The sequence below is a fragment of the Equus przewalskii genome, chromosome 7 (genome assembly GCF_037783145.1).
Source record: "Equus przewalskii isolate Varuska chromosome 7, EquPr2, whole genome shotgun sequence".
NCBI lineage: Eukaryota > Metazoa > Chordata > Mammalia > Perissodactyla > Equidae > Equus > Equus przewalskii.
In genome coordinates, this window is record NC_091837.1 from 69583421 (window position 1) to 69604568 (window position 21148).

At 38.4% G+C, this 21148-nt stretch overlaps 1 protein-coding gene across 19 annotated transcripts in view; it reads right to left on the reverse strand.

The window, feature by feature from the left end:
- Positions 1-21148, reverse strand: part of DYM (dymeclin) — a 359236-nt gene that overhangs the window by 178411 nt on the left and 159677 nt on the right. For all 19 annotated transcript variants that reach the window (XM_070630144.1, XM_070630138.1, XM_070630148.1 and 16 more), the window contains 2 exons: positions 15476-15589; positions 14399-14493 (listed from right to left, as the gene is read on the reverse strand). In XM_070630144.1, coding sequence (XP_070486245.1) covers positions 14399-14493; positions 15476-15589 — 209 coding nt within the window. The remainder of the gene's footprint in view (positions 1-14398; positions 14494-15475; positions 15590-21148) is intronic.

The window sequence follows — 21148 nt, forward strand, 5'->3', positions numbered from 1 at the left end:
CTTGGAAAAGGGAGGAGTATTTTAATTATTTTATTTATTTTTTGAGGAAGATTAGCCCTGAGCTAACTACTGCCAGTCCTCCTCTTTTTGCTGAGGAAGCCTGGCCCTGAGCTAAGATCCGTGCCCATCTTCCTCTACTTTATATGTGGGACGCCTACCACAGCATGGTGTGCCAAGTGGTGCCATGTCCGCACCCAGGATCTGAACCAGCAAACCCCGGGCTGCCGAAGTGGCCGCCGAAGTGGAACGTGTGAACTTAACCGCTGCGCCACTGGGCCGGCCCCAGGGAGGAATATTTTAATGCCCTTTACAGAAACCTAGATATTCTTCTTTGATACTGAAATAAAACTCAAGTGGTATTTTCTTCAAGATTAGTTAAAATGTGGAATCAGAAGCCATAAAAAACTTTCTGAGTCTGTTGCATTAAGATCCATTGGTCTATTTCATACTTTCAATGTATCTTTTCATCCATGCATACTTTTGTAACTTCATACTTTGGTCATTTGAAAAATACTGGTTTGCTGAGTTATACAGATCTTCCAAATGTTGACATATTTCATCATAGAATAACCCCCAAAAATATCCCACACTTATCAATATCATGATCGATCTCATCACAAAAGTCTTTAATTATTGGGAAACTGTCAACCTCATGGTGCCAATACAAGTTCTTTAAAATTCTGATTTTTGCTTGTAAGTTCCAATTTTCTCATTGGCAACCAACACCAGCAGTTGTTTTCTTTGAAGTGACAGGCTCACTTTATTCATTTTCAAGAAAACGTCTGCCAAGTCTAACCACAGATTGTCACTCTTTCTTTCACATAAAAATGGTCTCCCATCAAAAAAGTGGCTAGTTCAGCTCACAACTCAATCGCACACATGCTTTTCCTCTTGTAGTTCAATATGCACCGAAAATGTTTTATGTGAACTGCCAGTTTTATCACACAAAATATTTAAAAAACATGTATTCAAGGGTCAAGATTTATTACAACTAATCACTTTTACTGTTTCATCAAGGACATTCCTAAGTGAAAGTGGCTTTTGTTTCCCGCTGCCAGCGTGTGGTTGTAGAAAATACAGTGAGTACTAGTCCAGTTTGCTGCCACTGCTTTGATTTATGCTGAGGTACCAGCAGTTTTACCCCAACTTTGCTTTTACAATACTGATGCAAATGTCAACACAGTGAACGGTATATGATGTCTCATTATAAAAACAGATTAGACCCCATGGAACCTCCACGGTCTGTGGACCACACTTTGAGAAACTCTGCCTCAGTGTGAACCAAGAAAGAATACTGTAGAAACTCCACAGAGACATTTCACTTGTTCTGTTTATTCTTTTCAGTATTTTTCAATGTCAGGTCTACCATAAAGAGAACACTTCTAGGCTAAGGTAACACCTAGATTCCAATGTCAGCTCCACCACACTATGAGCTATCTGACCCTCAGTAAGTTCTGTAGTGTCTCTGAGCCTCAGTTTCCTCACTTATAAAATAGAAATTATGTTTCTCATATAGAGCTATAGTTACAATTAAGTAAGACAGAGTCCATATAACAATGACTAGCACTGTGTGTGACATAGAGCAAGCCCTGAAGTGAACTGGATTCTGAATGACTAAGGACCAAAAACACAGCTGATGTGCATATGAGGATGATAGTGTTAACACTGATTTTATTTTTCTATCACTTGTAGAGAGACCAAATCATAATAGATGCTCATAAAAAACTTATCTGTTTACATAATACAATTTTGATAGATGAAATGATGCCAGAAATTGCTTCAAAATAATCCAGAGTAGTGAGGAAAAGGCAGAGACATAAATGAAGTAAGGTCGGTCATGAATTAATATGTTTGTTGAAGCTACATGATGGGAACCTAAAGGTTCATTATAGCATTCTCTTTAAATATGTTTTGAGTTTTCCAAATTTAAAAAAAAAGATCACTCATTTGAAAAGCTTCTAAATGATATTAAATTTTACCCACTGACTCTAGTTAATCTAATAATGTATAAATTCACAGGTTCAAGAAGTCACCTTCTATGCTAGTAGTTATCAACTGTTTCCCACCACCACAATACACACCACACATTTTCTTCACCCCTTCCCATCCCACTCCAATTGAGAACTGCTGATCTAATCTGCGTCTTTAGTCAAACTAAATTTTAAAGTAATTTGAGCATTCCAATCATCTGACAACTATAGCACAAAGTGAAAAGTTTTCTGAGTAACAATTTAAAATCAGACTAAGGTCAGCTTGGCACATGGCTTTTGCAGTAGTTTACACTCTCACAAATATTTATTTTTATCACCTGTGTATAAGAGTCAACTCAGATGAAGTATGTTTTTTGAGTTTTTCTGTAAGTAGGTGAAAGGGAACTGTATTTATACAAGTGAAATCTTACCTAAGGTTTCTAAAGGAAGCCTAGGGAAGGACTGAGAGCCAGACAGACGGAGAAAAGAGCTGCCTCCCTTAGCACCAATCTAAAAGAAGCTAACTGCTCATACTGTAAGACGGAACTCAAATATACCTCACTGCTGAAGGCTCAGCGACCCTCAAGAGAGCTGTCTGCTTTCACCCTTGTCAGACTCTCATCAGCACACTACATGCAGTGTGCTGTGATCATCAGCCCACCAGCTCTGCCCAGGGAGAAGCTCTCTGAAGGCAGGGCATGAGCTTATCACGTGAATCTCCAATGACTGGCAATGTCGGGCACATGGCAGACATAGAAAATAGCTGATAAATGATTAAATGACCCCTAAATACCTACCCTTGTTAAAAAAAAAATCAATCAAAATCATGTTATAGAATACTCTGAGAAGAAAACATTATTAGAACCAGTCATTCTAGTTTCTCAGAGGGTATTCACAGTCCTAGTGATTTATTTAAGACTGAGTGATTCTAAATGGGAAATTTGTAATGATGTGAAAGTCTTTGATTATCTTAGGTACTAAGGTACCATTATTTTGTTCACATCAGAGAGTAAATAATGACAGAGTTGTGTAAACTTCTAACTCCAGGGCTAACGGGTTCATGAAAGTTTATTAAGTAAATAATATACAACGTTCTCACGCTTTAATATGATCTTCATGTTTGACTAATGAAGGTAAAAAAAGGGCACATTTTAGAAGGAAAATCACTAGCAGGAATGTTGTATCGGGTTCCTATAGTTGTTTTTCTTAACCTACGAGCCTTAAACACAGAAGTCCCCCAGATCTTTTTCAACCAGGATTCCTACAAACGTGTAAATTTTGTCACCAATTAACTTCTGTCCTCTGCATTTAGAGAGGTATTGGCTATGTGTCATCTTTGGGAGAACTGAGAAAATCGTCACTCATCTCATTCTCCATGGGGCTTGACTCTCTCATGGAAACCCCACTGAGAAATGCTGCTAAAGTCTCAGAAGGTGTCTGAGACCCTACAATTCATCCTCGAATCTTCTGTCAGCAACTACTAAAAGACAATGTTTTTTAAAAACATGTCCACAAGGGGATCACATGCTTAGAAAGGTTGAAAACAACTCACCCAAGGCAGGATGTAATATTAAAATGTCTTGCACACAAATTATTTGCATGCTTTTAGTTTAAAACTTCATTTGTAAGAAGTACTTAACAGCGGGAGGTAGCACAGAATGTGGATGGAGGACAGATGAAGGGTTAAGTCCCAGCACTGTCACTGTCCAGCAAGGTAACTTCAGATAAATTACTTCTCTGAGATTTAGTTTCTTCACTGTAAAATGGAAATAATAATACCCATATCATCAGATAACACAAATAACATTCTACAGGACCCAGTATGGAGCGTATGGCAGATACTAGCTGTACAACACAAAAAAATGGTAGTCTATATGTCTATATGCATACTGTTTCCTCTTCACCTACAGCCAGATTTTTTCTTCTTTTTTTAGATTGGCACCTGAGCTAACATCTGTTGTCAATCTTCTTTTTTCCTTCTTCCCAAAGCCCCCCAGTACATAGTTGCATATTCTGGTTGTGAGTTCCTCTGGTTGTGCCATGTGGGACACTGCCTCACATGGCCTGATGAGCAGTGCCATGTCCGTGCCCGGGATCCAAACCAGCAAAACCCCGGGCTGCCGAAGCGGGAGCGCAAGAACTTTATCACTTGGCCACGGGGCTTGCCCCCAGCCAGTGTATTTTAGCTATCTATTTTAATCCAATTACAGCATCAGAATTTCATCATTTGTTCAAACGATGAACACGAACAAGACATGGTGCCGTCGGTCCTCTAACAAGGAAGATTTTTTTTTTCCCTCTGATAATTACCAGGTGATTGCTAGTCAAAAGACTATTCTAAGTACTTTACAAATAATAACCTATTTACTCCTCAAAGCAGCCATAGGAAGATATTCCCATTCTGTTAATGAGGAAATGGAGGCATATTAAATAAATGAACAAATGTTAAACGCTCAGAACACACACTAATATTTGTGATAGGGAGTATTTACCTACCTTTGTAGCAATTCCTTTTTCCAAACTCTCCTTTTGTCTCTCCTAAGGAAGCATTCTCTCTTCCCTTGTCTGTCCCCATCTGGTACATCTGATTCTGCACGTATTTACTCTGAACACATGAGTCACTTTAAATCTCGTTACCCTTCTGTTTACTCTCATTTCTCCTGTTAACACAACCCTTGTTGCTTAGTCTTGGAAAAGGTGCTTTTTACAAAATCCATGAAGCATGTGCAATTCATCAGGAAGGCAAATGCTTTACTAAGTCCTGTATGTCTCTTATCTGGCCTTAGTGGTTTACAACATATCAAGTATCACAATCATGTTTAAAGAGAGAGAGAGAGAGAATATTCGTGCATGAACCCGTGCCATTTTCCTCTCTTTTTGTTCTGGAAGAACACTAGGCAAGGAGTTGGGAGACCTGATTTCTATGTCTGCTTCTGCAATAGTGTTCCCTTGGACTGGTCACATAATAAATCCAGGTTTCAATATGTCCACAGTAAAATGCACATGCCTGGCTTAGATGTCATGTAAAGGCTCTTCCAAATCTAAAATGTTACGATTTGTATTTAAAACAAATACATTCTGGTTATGCCTAAGTCACTCAGAAACAAGGCTTTAAGGGTTGCATTAATAGCACTGACACCTGAGCAGGAGATTCATTATGACACATGGACAAAGCAGAGATTCCTAAGGTCATACAATCTTTTACTTCTTCTAAAATACATAAATCCAATGCATTAGCAAGTGATATACAAAACCTACAGAGTACCAACTAGCTACCTTAATGACTTGGTGACAAGCTTTTTCAACTGGCAACAGAAACACATAACTAGGTAAAGACTGTTGGGAGACATTGCCCATAGGTCTCTCGTGTTTTGGCACATCTTGCAAGCAGAGGCATTAACTGCCTTGTGCTCTGGACAACCTTCTTATGGATTTTACGGAGGGAACAGACATGGAAGGTGGAGATACTGACTCCCTTTAGAGCAGAGAGTAGTTTGTTTGCTAACAGACATATTTAAAGTTATCTCCATCCAAAGCAGAGGTTGGCTAGGTTTGCTTGAAGCCTATTATAAAAGATCGGGGTTTCCTAAGCTCAGGGTTCATCTCCTGTAATGCAACCCATTCCATGTGGAGACGTAAGCTGACCCTTGTCACACTGTCGTGTGGGCTAGGGGGATGACACAAGAAAATGATGATACTCTGGCTCCCACTACTGCTGTGAGTAATAAACTGTCCTTTGTCTCTGACCCAGGAATCTCGAATCTCTACCAGGATCCCACACAACTGTGGCAGGCTAATCTGTTAGCTTGAAAGTAGGACAAAAATCTCAGATCCTTCACAGTAGTAGACAGGATTGGGGGCCTATGACTAAGAGGACAAAGCATGAACCTTCCAGTTACCTCTACAGTATGACTGTAACATTCTATAAAGCTCTATGCAAGTTATTTTGATGTTTAATTTCCCATGTGGAAATTTTATCCACAAAGGTCTTTACTTATAAGCAATCAAAATTCAGATGAACATACGAGATGTTTCTTTAAAAGTTGACATTTTGAATGTGCCAGCAGTCTAAACTGAAATTAAACCAATTATGAAGTTTTCACATGTCCCATCAAGTCTACCAAGACACTTTATTGTATAATACTAGCAATCTCTGAACAGTTAGAAATTTTCTATTGAAAGTTATTATAAATTTTCAACTGTGAGCTGTCTCAATGCTCTCAAGGTAACTTCTAAAGAAAGGGCTAAACTAAAAAGCAAACCATGTCAGGTTTTCCCAAAAAATATAGCTACCTTCAAAGTACCCCTGGCTGTAAGAAGTGCAGGAAGCCAGATTTTTAAGGCAAAACATTCCTCCTTCCTTTCTTGGCTACTGCTGTGCCAAGATCAAACAAGGACCAGCAAAGACCAAAGCGATGGAGAAACTGGGACTCAATTCACTGCTGAGTCACTGAGCAAGAACAAGTTAATTCTATCTTTAAAAATAATTAACACAAGTTTAATGGAAGGGCTTACACTCCAAAGCCAGTTTAAAAGAAGTACTTATACTGCAAAGCCATTGCTCAGACCTCCTACAAATCTAAAATAAAACACATTATTATTGAAAACTCTCTACATTCAATGAGGTTTTCATTTAGGGAAACACAGGCAATTTGATGATCCTTTGGGCAAGGAATCAGAATCTACGAATATTAACAGAGAGCAAGAAATTTTCTGTAGGGATGTTATTCAGATTTATTTTTAGATTAAAATTATTTCAAAATATGTCATAATACTATCATGGAGAAAAAAGAGCTGCAAAAGACTTTATAAGCCATTATTAACTCTCACAACACTCACATGAAGTAGGTATCATATATCATTTTAGAGATGGAAAACAGAAGTTAAATAACTTACCAAGATTTTAGAAGCAAAACTGAACTTGTTATAACTCTTAATATCAGATAATTCCTTCCCTAAAGAAACAATTTCCTAATTACAATGACATCAGATAATAATATGAGGTTGAAATTGAATTAGTTTAAAAAAATAAAAACATGACTAATTAGAGTTTCAAAAAATAAAACCAACATGACTGTAACACTTAATTTCTAGATACAATGAACGGCACTAGTCTGTAATTAAAATGTAAAAAATCTCAAAGACGATTTCAGCAGTGGTAGGCATACACCAAAAGTTCAATAAATATTTACTGAATTAAAAATAAAATCTAACGTCAAGGACTAGATGTAAGAAAAATATTAAGGAATTTTAGGCTAAAGGATATTCAGTTCTTGTCCTCTTTTCCATGTTTATTTTCCAGGAAAATATCCAGACACCAATATATTGCAATACCTGAACACATCTATACCTTTCTCAACCAGCCAGTAGAAAGGGAAGGGGAGGAAAGGAAGGGAGGCTGGGGAGAGGAGAGGAGGAGAGGGGAGGGGAGGGAGGGGAGGGGGGGAGGGAGGGAGGGAGGGAGGGAGGAAGGGAGGAAGGGAGGAAGGAGAAGGAAGGAAGGAAGGAAGGAAGGAAGGAAGGAAGAAGGAAAAGGCCTTCCTGACTTTGGTATTTAGCTATATGGGAAAGAAGTTGGAATGACGGGTGGGGAACAGCATATGGAACGATCAACAAGGACTTGACTATCTTAGATTGCAGAGAACCATTTGTTTCAGAAAACCTCCAAGAGTTTAGATCCATGGTCCCATGGCAGGTAAATTGCTCTCAGAAATAATGTTCTGCCAGTCTTGCTATGACAGTGCAATGGAATAAATATGGGCTTTTAATTTGGACAAATTTGGTATAGCCACTTATAACTGTATAACACCAATATCCTAAATTGTATGAGTCTCCAGACTTTTATTAGTCTTAAATGTAGCAGAAGAGAGACAAGTGGAGAGACACTGAAGGTGACAGGTATGAATTTAACATTAAATGGACCTTATTTTAAAAATAAGATAGTATTCTTGAAATATAACCAAGAGAAATAACCAGCTAGGTTACTATATTATATATATCTGAATATTTTATGTGTGTAATATAAATTCATCCCAACAACAAACAGGCCATTTTGCTTCTTAATATTCTCTTGTATGTTTTCAGTTCAATGTATTATTTGGTTTAGAAAAAATCAACCCATGAAAACTGAATTCACTGGGTAAAGAAGTGAGGAAGCCTGATGTGGTAGACTAACATGTCTATCCTTCTTTGCTTCCATGTGCCATTCCAAAAGATCTATACTTGTCCAAAATAGATGTGCTAACCACCTAAACAACAACCTGTGTTTTTGTAGTCTTCAGAAAAACGCTGGGTGACTGTAATGTGCCTCACTCCACGTGTAGAGCAGAACGAGGCAGCTGACAGCAACCGCCACCGGGGGCTGGACAGAGAGAGGCTGCACAGCAGTGAACTGGGTTAAAATCTGAGAGTGTGTGTTCACTCTTGGTGGCTGCTAACGGTGAGAAAAGGCGAAAGCATAAATCATGGATTGAAGAGTTTTCAATTCTTAAATTACATGATTAGATTTTACCAAGAAAAAAATAAAAACCTCTGTACTACTCTTACTAGTTTTAATTAAAAATCTAACCTATGTTTACATTATTTTATTCGCAAGAGGTTTGAGAGACCAGAAAACTGTCAAAACTGTCTTGCACTGTCATCAACTTTACTAGCTTCAAGAAGCAGCAGCTATCTGTAAAATGCTGCCAGAGACGAATCAACTTACGCAAAGTCTCAGAATGATGAGTGCCAGAACTAAGCTCAAAATCCCAGATGCCAGCCCATCTTCTAGCAATCACTCACTATGTATTTATTAAAAGTCTATTATGTGCCTACTGACAGCTATTCTCTGTTCAGTAATACAACAGAAATACAATAATTTATCTCCAATAATTACTACGCTGATTAAGCAACAAGATTTGCAACTTTAGGACAGGCCAGTGTGTCACCAGGTCAAGACTCTCAAGTTCTCTCCCCCACACCTACCTCTAAGGGAAGCCAAGTCACCAGAGCCAGATTTTCTAACATGTGACTTTCTCCTTTCTTGACCTCCCCCGCTGCTCCTGCCCCAGTAACTAGCCCCTGGGCCAGACACTGACAGTGACCCAGAAACTGCTACAAAGAGATGAATAGGGCCAGGTGGGTTCTTCCTCTTTTGAACCTGAATAGGGAAGTATGGAGCAACTATGCTAGCAGAGGCTGGGTCCAAAGTAAAAAGGCCTAGGAGGTGTATGGGGGCAGGGGGAGGTTGGTCATTAGCAGGTTCAAAATAAAATAGAATACGGGGGCACACAGCTACTGGGAAAGGACCTTCAGAAAGAAGCAAGAGGTGACACCAAGAACTGCCTCAGTTTTCTTCTAGTTCCAGACCACATTTATCCAGACACAGGAGTGTGGCTGTGAAAGAGCAAGGCACTGTGACGATTTAGTGAGGACAGAGCAGCAGGAGTATGTCAAGTATAAAAGAAGATTAAGAGCAAAGGGCAGAGCCCAGATCATGTCACTCTTAGGCAAGGTTCCTCAGGCTCAGCACTACTGACTTTTGGGGGCAGATAATCCTTTGTTGTCCTGTGTACTATGGAATATTTAGCAATATCCTTGGCCGTTACCCACTAGATGTCAGTAGCAACCTCCTCCGCAGTTGCTGCAATCAAAAAACAAAAAAAAAACCAAAAAACCTGACTCCAGATATTGCCAAATGTCCTCTGGGGCAAAATTACCCATGGTTGAGAGCCACTGCTCTAAGGAGGTTGAATTTTAACCTGCTAGCAATGGAAGCCATTTAATGCTTCTAAGCATAGGGAGCAATATGATCAGAGTGACTTTTCAAATGAATGCAGCAGTGTGGAGGTTGACTCTGGAGGCAAGAGGGTGACAAAAGGACCAGGCTGACGAAAGACACAGTTTAGGTAAAGATGATGACCATGGGAACCAAGGCAGTAGTAGTGGAGACAGAAAAGAGAATATGAACGCAAGTTACAATGGGAGAGTCAGACAGAACTCCAGGGCCCAAGGAGCTACAGTATTTGAGGGGAAGGGAGAAATGGTACAGAATTCCCCTGTAGGTTTCTGGCTTGGCAATTTAGGTTGCTGTGGTGGGGGCCATTACCGAGGATAGGGAATTTAAAAGGAAGAGCAAGTTTAAAAATGAATTCAGCTTTAAACACAATAAAAGTTTAAGCTAAGTGGGGGATATCCAGGTAGTGAGGTTGGTAGAGTTAGGGTTCAGCTAGCCAGCACTTATATAGTACATATTATGTGCCAGGCCATTTACAAATATTAACTCACTTAATCCCTGCCATATTCAATGAGACAGCAACTACTGTCACCCCATTTAACAGATGGGGAAACTGCAGCACAGAGAAGTGAAGTAACTGCTCTCAGATTCCACAGCCAGTGAGTTTTGGAACTGGAATCCCAAACTCAGAGTCTGTGCTCTTAACCACTACACTGTACTGCCTGCCTCAAGAAAAAAGAGAAAGACTGGGATTGTAAATGTAGATTTGGATGGTTTTCAATAGAAAAGGCATAGCAGGTGAAGTCACAGGTATATATGTGAACTTGCAGGGAAAATGAGCAAAGAGAAGAAGAAAACAATCAAAGATGAAATACTGGAGAAAAGTATCTGTTAAGCCAAAGGTGAAGGAGGAGCCAGAGGAAGTAGCCACTGGTGGGGATGCAAGAGGAGGCAATAGGGAAAGTCTTAAGGGAAGGAAGGAAGTAATGACATCTTTGTAATCCACAACAACCACTTGTATATAATCTATTCTTTATAAATGTTTTTAATTGAATTAATAACCTTTTAACCCCAAATAATGATATCAAATATCCATGCTCATCACATATTCAAAAGACTTCAGAGTTGAGCAAAACCCAAATCATCTATGTTTGTGATGTTCTAGAATACCCAGTTTGTGGAAGACATAGTCATTAAATATGAAACAACAGCTTAGATACCATATGAAATCATTCTTTACATTTATGTGCAGCTAAGGTTTTTAAAAGCTGTATCACATCCTACTTTCACAGAAATGAAACATTACTTTGTTTTGCATTTTGTTGAAGATCACATGAAATATTAGCTCTTCTAAATTTTGCAACTGTCAAATACAAAATTTTGTAGTCTCTTCCTGAAAGAGAATTTAGAAAACTTGTATATGAAAACTGCTTACTTCTCACTTGAAGGAGTTACCAGAGCATCTGGTGAATCTTCAGTTGTTGTACTGCCATAATAATCTTCTGTGTATCTAAATAGTTTTTCTTATGCATTCCTTATCATACTTTACAATTTTATACCCTAAACACATTTAGTAGAAAATGAGTTTGCTCAAAACACAAAAAAGCTGGCCCCCATTTCCCATTTGAGACAAGTATTTCCTAAGGGAATAAACCTTGATTCTCAGGCCCAAACTCAAAGTGCCTTCTAAACCTGAACGTGGGTACAAATCATTTGGGGATCATGTTAAAACAAAAGCAGGTCTGAAGCTGGGCCGACACTGCATTTCTAACAAGCTCCCTCCCGTATGATGCGGATGCTCGGTCCACACTGGCTGCTCAGCTGTGGCTCTTGGACCAGAAGCACTGGCACCACATGGGAACTTGTTAGAACTGCACGTCCCTCGGTGTGACAAACAGAGCATACTGACACCATCTGCTGAAACTGATGACTAGAAATTTACATTAAATTATTTCTTTAAAAATCCACTTACAAAAATTGATTCACATTTTCTTTTTTGTTGTTACTGAAGATCAGACTTTCTTTTCTCTCTATTCCCTCCATTTCCCTAAAATGTGGATGTAATACATAAGCCCCTCCACAAGAAGCCCCCAGCTGGCTCTTTCAGGCTTCTCTCCCACAATCCCTATGCAGGTTCACAATATGCCAAGTGAATGGGTCATTTCCTAAGCATAAACCATGCTCTCTCATCCCACCCCTTCTTGCTTTGTTTTGGTTTGCAGTGGTTGATGCTCTCCCTTGATAGGCCAGTCTCGAGAGCCATCTCTTTCTACTCACCTTGCCTAAGTTCTCAATGAGATGTGACCTCATCATTCTCTGACCCGACCACTCACCGTCCCCATAGGAATTTTTCTTTCTAATATTTACCACATTCTGCTGTATATAAGATATGTTGGTCCTTGTCTTACCTTGGCTTCTTAAGTACAAGCTACTTGAGGGCAGGAATTTTTATAACTAATTTGAGAATTCCCTGCACCAATACCATTCCTCACTAATACAATGTTCAATAAAATTTCATTAAAATGAAGTAAAGCACTACTCCTTATTGATGATAAACTTGATCTAAATATTCCCAACTCACAAATCTAAATTATGTTTCTCATTTCTCGAAATACAACTCATTTTCTATCTTTAGTCATCACAGGTAGAAAATTGGGCACAGTGCTTTATTCGCTTTTTTCCAACTCTTACACCTAGAAAAGTTTTACTTAATTGTGTCTCACACATTTTATCAGAACTTAAATTATGAACCAGTTCATTTGGCATTTTCATATTAAACAGGCCAAATGTTCATATATCAGTTGAGGAAAATTAACCTTGTAATGAAATCTTCATAAAACCATCATAAAATTCCACATATATAAAAAGCAAAATAGACCACAAAGCAGCACAGATACCATTAGATCTGTCATGTTGAAATAAAGCATGGTGATAAAGGTTAATTTTTATAAACTGAAGGCTATTCAGAACACCTGGAAGAATCTGAGGTATGAGGTGACCTATGTTTACTTTAAATCACGAAGTTAGTGTTAGTCCAAAGTCAGTTAAATGGACAACCTCTCAGGTACAAACCAAAAAAATAATCCAATACAATGTATTAAGACCAGACCTAAATTAAACAGTGAGTCAGTGGAACATATCCTCTGCTAAATTCTGTGGATAAACAAACAGATGGAGAATATAAGTTAGTTCTGAGTGACTGTTAAAAATGAGCCCACGTCAATAAGAGCCCGATGTCTCTAACCAACGGATAGAAAGTGAGATGAGAGTTTAAAAGTGATACGGAGTTGTGATAACCACCAATGACTGGAACAGAAAACTAATCATCAGCACTCCATTTCCCCCAAAGCAAGAACTAAAGGAAACGATCTGACTTCTCACTACATAACAAATGTTCCACTTGAGAGTTGCTAGGACAATATTGAGTGTCCTGACTGAAGACCAGGAAGTACCCACATATGTTAAAAATCCCTGAAAATGACATTCATTTATCATTTGTTAACTAGCTTTCCTATTATTAAAGATCATGTCTTTGGCAAAGGGGAGGAAGGGTTATGGTGGGGTTATGGTGACACTGTGGCAGGCAGAATAATGCTCCCCCAAAATGTCCACATGCTAATCCCCTGAACCTGTGAATATGCTGCCTCACAGAACAAAAGGGACTCTGCAATTGTGATCCAGCTAAGGACCCCGAGATGAGTAGATTATTCTGGTAGGGCCAAGGCAATCACAGGGATCCTCAAAGTAGAAGAGGAGGTCAAAGTGATGAGATGTGAGGACTCAACAACCTATTGTTGCTGGCTTTGAACATGGAGGAAGGGGCCACAAGCCAGGGAATGCGGGCAGCTTCTAGCAGCTGGAAAAGGCAAGGAAACAGATTCTCCTATAGAGCCTCCAGAAAGGAATGCAGCCCTACTGACATCTTGACTTTATTTTTATTTTATTTATTTTTTTTGGTGAGGAAGATTGGCCCTGAGCTAACATCCAATCTTCCTCTTTTTGCTTGAGGAAGATTGTCACTGAGCTAACATCTGTCACAATCTTCCTCTATTTCATGTGGGATGCCACCACAGCATGGCTTGATGAACAGTGCTAGGTCCATGCCCTGGATATGAACCTGTGAACCCCAGGCCGCTAAAGTGGAGCATGCGAACTTAACCACTACGCCACCAGGCTGGCACCAACATCTTGACTTTAGCCTAGTAAGACCCATGGCAAACTTCTAACCTACAGAATCATATTAATAAATTTGTATTGTTTTAAGCCACTATTTTGTGGCAATTTGTTATGGCAGAAATAGGAAACTAACATAATGGTAAGCTGCTATGAAAAGAATTCTTTAAAACAAACACAGATAACTCCTTAAACAGTAGTGTGATGCTCTATAAAATGCCCAGCAAATATGTTAATTAAGATTTAGTTTGAATTACTAAGAAATACACCTGCTCCTCTATAAAAAGCTAACACACAAAGCTTAAAACCAGATTTTATGAAAAGGTCGAAAGTAAAGACAATTAACTTGATCAAAAAATTGGGTTAGAAAACAAAGCAGAACAAGGTATTTTCAACCAAACAAGAAGGTGATAAAAATTAAGGAGAAAAAATTTGATATTCCTCACAGATAACATTTAAAAAGGGACCAGCATAGTATCTTTTTCAACAGGGTTGCCAGAAGGCAAAAATTAGTATTTCTTTTAAAGTTCATATTTACCTGATGATCCTCTGGGCAGCATACTGATGGAGAGAACGAAACTGTGCCGACATATTTGCTAAGGCTGCCAGACAATTTGTGTGAAGGTACTTGTCCTGTCAGAAAACAGCAGGTTTAAAACATACATCCAGTCTTTTCTGCATTTTAAACAAGGTTAACTAGAAGCAAATTTAAACTCAATACTCCCTGATTTTAAAAAGTTCATGTCCACGATCCCTTTTCTCTAATTCCAAAATCCATAAAGCTCTGAAAATTCAAAGTTTTTTCATCACTCATTTGGAAGCAACACCTGGCACAAAAGATTACGCTGCTATTTATGGTCTTCATTATGCCCACCCTGGTGAACTCTGAAATATTTCGTAGCAGAAATATTAATGTTTAATTATAGTGTGCTGCTCCAGAACCTAATCGTTACACAGAGTGTAGCATATGCACTATAATTATCTTTCTAAAATCAAAAAGTTCTCCATTCTAAAACATGTCTGGCTCCTGGAGTTTCAGATAAAAGACTGTGGACATGTATCTATGTTAGCCCCACTGAGGGAAATAACTGAAAACAGTGCAGTAACCTGACCATTTCTCTGAGCTATGAGTTCTGTATATTGCTTCTCTATCAACTGGAACTGAAATTTGCTCCCGGGTACTGCAAATACAACAATCTGGCCAAAATTTCCCTCTCACTCTTTAAAGGATTCTCTTTCTTCTACATTTCTTTCCCATCTCAGGTCACATTTTCTGGCGCTTGTATCTTCTTCCAGTTTGTTGTTGCTGCTTTTAAAAGGCAAATCAATTTCATTGGCCCAGCAAAGATACACAACATCTTTTACCTAAATGTGACCCGCTGCATGTTTTCTATTTCATGTAAAACATCTCTGATCATACAACCTATTAAATGTTAAGAAACAGACACTGTACACATTACCTTAGGATCATGTAATACAGCGACCATACGCTGATCTGTATCTTCCCACCATATTTCATGAGAATGTTAGCACTGTAAATATTGAGACTGCTCTACACTATAGTCTTAATTGCACTGTGTTCATAAAGATAGCAAAATAACTCTGGAATACTTACTCTTGTCCTTGTCATGTTGTACTGAATGGTTCTTATTACGACCAATATCAGGAGACTCCCCAGAGAAATTTCAGTTAAAACTCGTTCTGAATACCAAGTAATATTTTTTAATATCTGTAATGGGGAAGAGAGGCTTGAGTAAATATGATTGCTTTAGGAAGAAAAGAAGTACCCACGTCCACAATTTCTGAGAAGCCATGGAAGTGCTCTGCAGCGAGTTAAACAGTATATAAGAGCGAATCATCAGACTTTCAGTTCAAGATAGCAAAACTGTGCTCATGTGTTTACTTCTCCTTCTTAAATATAACAGAAAAAAAACAGGCCTGGAAAACAGAGGAAGGTATCATCAGTAGACAAAAAGGAGATAAATGTGAAAGAGGTGTGGCACCTAAGGCAAGACTGACAGAAAAACCAATCACAGCTCAGAAGTGTGAAAGCGAAAATAAGCAAACCAAGGAGCCCCCTGAAAAGTAAAGCTGTCCCAGCAACCACAGAAAACCCCACGCTTGTGTTCAGGAAAAGCCAACGACGCAAACAAGCCAAGATCTTCGAGAAGAAACACAGCCTTGTTCTGCTCTGGCGCTCACCTCCAGGACTTAGTAAGAAAGAAGTGAGTTGGTGCAGTTCCACAGTAGATTTGTAACATGGGCATCAGAGAGAGAGACAAAAACTAGGCAGGGCAGAAGCCAATTCTGGGCTGCCACAACAAGGAGGTAAAACGCAAAAAAACCCAACTGGCTCAGCTAAGCACTAGAACTCTCCTATTGTTCTCTTCCATGAAAGTCCTTCCCACTTCCTTTCTCCTGGATTCATGGAGTCAGTGTGCCACATTCTTCTCCACCTGTACACGAAAAAGGAAAAGACTTGTGGCTGGTTCCTGCCCTCTCCACTTGGAAGATGGCCCATCTGCAGATGCAGAGCACACCTGCCCTCCACCACGAGAACTGCTGAGGGGGCTCCTACCACCTCTCAAAACAAACGAATCTAGACTTTCCTTTATAACTACGAATGAACCAAAAAGCCACCAAAAGAGTGGAGAAATTCAACAATCTAGACATGCTGAATCTAATCAAGCCTCTGTTTTAATTACCAGCATATATGAAATACAGAGGATAGAAAAACATGTTAAATAGCACAACACTATAATCAGTCAAAGCCAAATATAACAAATTCTACTAAACAAATGACCCAGTTTTTACAACAAATAAATAATGTAGTAAGGTGGGAAAGGGAGAGACTTACAGATTTTAAAAAGGTCTTAAGAACTAAGCCAACCAACTCAAAAAAGACATTTTAAAGATAATTGGAGAAAATGAATTGAGTATTAGGAGGCATTAAAAAATTATTGATTTTTTTTTGACGTGATAATGGTATTACGGCTACATATTTTTTTAAAGTCCATACTTGTTAAAGTGACAAACTGAAATATTTCAAGTAAAATTCTATATATGAGATTTATAGGATTTTTTAGTTCAGCCAAAATATAAAAGGCATCAAGGATGGTGTAGTAGAGGAAATAAGAACAGAAGGATGTTGGTGATGAGTCCATGGGAGTTCATTACACTATTTTCCCCAATTATGTTTACATTTGATGTGCTCATAATAAGAATTTTACCAAATAAATAAACAATGTGAAACTAAGTGTGAAACTGAACAAGCAGAGCAAATAGACCCCCCAATTAAACAGAGATAATTGAAGAAGCTGGAAAAAATTTTTTTTTAATTCTAGTTAGTATCTTTGGTGAGATCTGACAGAATACAGTATCCATAAAATAAGAACAGGCTAACATGATAAAGGAGAATCAGAGAACAACGAAAAGCTGTTGAAGATTCAAAATATGATAGCTGAAACTTAAAAGAGAGGAATTAACAGGATATGCACTATGGAAAACTAAATTTGTGATCTGACAGTCTAAATTGAGAAGTTTTCTCACATGGTAGCAATAAAGATAAGCAGATAGAAAGAACAAGAGAAAAGCAGAGATCTAATGTCTCCTCAGTAAAAGCTTCAGAAGGAACAGACTGGAAAGGAAAAAAAAATTGGTAACAGGAGAAAATATCTTTGAGGGGAAGAAAAACTTTCAACATTTTAAGGAGAAATATGGAAAAGAATCAAAATATACTCTGGTAAGACTTCTGCATTCACAGTATATGAGCAAATTATATTGGCTTCCAGGTAGAAGACACACGTCGTCACAAAAGAAAGAGAAGCAGACTAACACTAGGTTCCCCGTCTTCAACACTGTCCATCTTAAGGACAACCGAACAACATCTACAAGTTTTTGAGGAACAGATCATGATTCCAGAATTCTACACCTAGAGAAACCAGCACACAAAAATAAAAACTTATTGGGGCCGGTGCAGTGGTGCAGTGGTTAAGTATGCATTTTCCACTTCGGTGGCCTGGAGTTCGCTGGTTCGCATCCTGGGTGCAGACCTTTACACTGCTTGGCAAGCCATACTGCAGGAGGGGTCCCACGTATAAAGTAGAGGAAGATGGGCATGGATGTTAGCTCAGGGCCAGTCTTCCTCAGCAAAAAGAGGAGGATTGGCGGCAGATGTTAGCTCAGGGCTAATCTTCCTTAAATCAATCAATCAATCAATCAATCAAATAAAATAAAAACTTATTTTTACCAGGAAAAAATAAAAACTTTTATGTACGCAAAGACTCAACATGGACCACCTATGCACCATTTTAGGGTAAAAAAACAAAGGACACGTGTCAGTGCTTAGCTGCCCCTCCTTACCATCATAATAAGAATAATAAATACCAGCCAGATGAGTTCAAGAGAAGGAAAATATGGACTGCCAAACGACAAACAAAAAACATCAAAAACCACCACAATTATAATCCATGAAATCAGGAAAATATAATTAAGTCTAAATAACATGGTTGCACCTTAGTTCTTCCAAAAGACCTATAAAACAGATATTTCTCTGGGTAAGTCTGTCCTCCAAGATTGCAAACGACACTAGGAATTAGAAAGGGGGTACGGAAACAGACAAGAAGAATAAAAAAGCAAAAGAAGACTGTGCTCAACTTCACGCAAGGGCACACAGGAGCCTCCACGACAGGTCTTTACTCAGTTCAGCTCTCTGGCAAGAGCCCCACGTCTCCAACCCGACCTGTTGTGCAGTCGTCACTCCGAGGCTGGCCTACAGCAACGTCCACTACGTGGTGGCTGAATATTATTTGTAAAGTGAAAAGTACAGACATGTAAAATTTTAAGCATCTACATTTATTTATGACTAATTATGGCCTTCATGAAGTAGAAGAGAGAACCTCTGTGTAAAACAAATAATAGTAGTTGAAAAAATTCAAAACGATGAGTTTTGCCAGCTCAATCTTTATAAAGGAAGGGTGAAGTGCTCAGTTCCTCTGACTTACTCTCTACGGCAGCAGCTCCCAAAATGTGGTCTTGGGACTTCCAGATGTCCCTCAGAAAATCCTGGAGAATTCTCAAGGTCAAAACTATTTTCATGATAATACCAAGACATTACTTTCCACTCCCATTCTCTCACGAGTGTAGAGCTGAGTTTTCTAGAGGCTACATAAACATGTCTGATAGCGAAACAAACGTAATATAGAAGCTAACTTCTGTTAAGGCAATTCATTAAAAAGATTTGCAAAAAATGTATAACAATGCCATTCTTCTGGCTAAATTTTTGTTTGTGGAAAATAATAATTTTCATAAAAATGTTATTGATACTAACATGTAATGAGTTTATCTTTTTTACATGACCTAATATATTTTTTTAAATGTCAGTTTTAATTTCCAATACGGTGAATGTAGAGAACTATAATCCACATAAAAGAATTCCCTGGTGTCCTCAATTATTTGAAAATGTGAAGACCAAAAAGGTTAAGAACGGCTGTCCTAAGTCTCCAGGGGACACTAACCTGGGACACTCATCGGCAACTCTGCTAGTGAGAGGAGTCTCTGTCTCTCAAAAGGTCACACACTTGAGTATAGTTCAGTTTTTCCTCTCTCGGCTCCTTTATTTAGAAATAAATTATCATAAGCCATCCTTATTTGAGACAGAGGTCATTAATTCTTAACGTCTGCTTGTGTGTGTCAATTATGTAACTGGATGGAAGGAGCGTTTTGAATAAAAGTAGTCTTATTTCGTTGAACATTCAACAAATATTTAATGAGTTTCCACATAGTAAACTTTGAATGTTATCATGAAAATTAGAAATCCAATTTAGCATTTACATAAAGGGCTTGTCTTCTCTTCCTGTGAAAAACGTATCATTGTTTAGAAACTCTGGTAGTGTGGAAGAAAAATTATAAATAACCAGTTACAGAGCTCACAGAACCTCCGCGGGACGTTAATGCACAACGGGCAGCACACAGAAAACGCCCTTGGTAACCTCGCTCTGGTTCCCAACCTACTTATTTGGTTCTTACAAAAACAATCCCTCCTCTCTTGCATTCAATATTCACACAGTGTAACAGTTGTAGACTGTTAGCATCCTCATTATTATTATATGTATATTTATCATCTTATGCTAAAATAACTCCAATAACATGTAGAAGGAAACTCCTCAAGGATCTGAAAATGTCTTCCTTCTCAAAAACTGTATGAGATCTATCCAAACAACTTGAAATCAACAATCCAAAGTGACCTGTGTATCCTTATATGTATCATCACAGCACTATTCACAATAGCCAAGACATGGAAGCAATCCAAGTGCCCATCAATCGACGATTGCATAAAGAAGATGTGGTGTACATATATATATATACACACAATGGCATATTACTCAGCCAGAAAAAAAGACAAAATCATCCCATTTTCAACACCATGGATGGACCTGGAGGGTATTATGCTAAGCAAAATAAGCCAGACTGAGAAAGACAAACACCGTTTGACTTCACTCATATGTGGAAGATAAACACACAGATAAAGAGAACAGTTCAGTGGTTACCAGGGGAAGGGGTGAGGGGGAGCACTTATATAGGGATGGATAAGAAATCATGTACAACTGAAACTTCACAATGATGTAAACTATTAAGAAGTCAATAAAAAATTTAAAAGAATTTTTTTTTAAGTATATGACAATTCTTTGTGGTTCTAGGTCATTTTTTGAGCTTTTTTCTCCCATATGAGATATATTCCCCCATATGAATCTCTCTCTTCCATATGTTACATAGGGTAGAATATTATACAATAACATTATATCAACTGTTTAAAAAGTTCAATATACATAGAAAAGCACAAAGAATAATTAACTTCCATACTCCCACAATTGATATAAATATTTTATTTTTTAAGATATAAATCCCATTTTATTCCCCCAAAGAGGGACAACCACTATCTTGAGTTTAGTATGTATCTTTCTAGTTCATTTCAAATACTTTATATGTATACACACATACACACAACCAAAACCAAGCATTCCTTTGTGTATGTTCTAGTTTACATAGAGTATCATGATATATTAGGTTGAATATCCTAAGTGTCCCCCAAAATTCATGTCACCCAAAACCTGTAAATGTGATCCTATTTGGAAATAGAGTCTCTGTAGACACAGTCAAGTTAAGATGAGATCCTAGTGAATTAGGGCGGTCCCTGAATCCAATATGACTGGTGTCCCTTATAGGAAGAGGAGGAGAGACACAGAAACAGACACCCGAACGACAGAAGGCCATGCGATGACAGACGCAG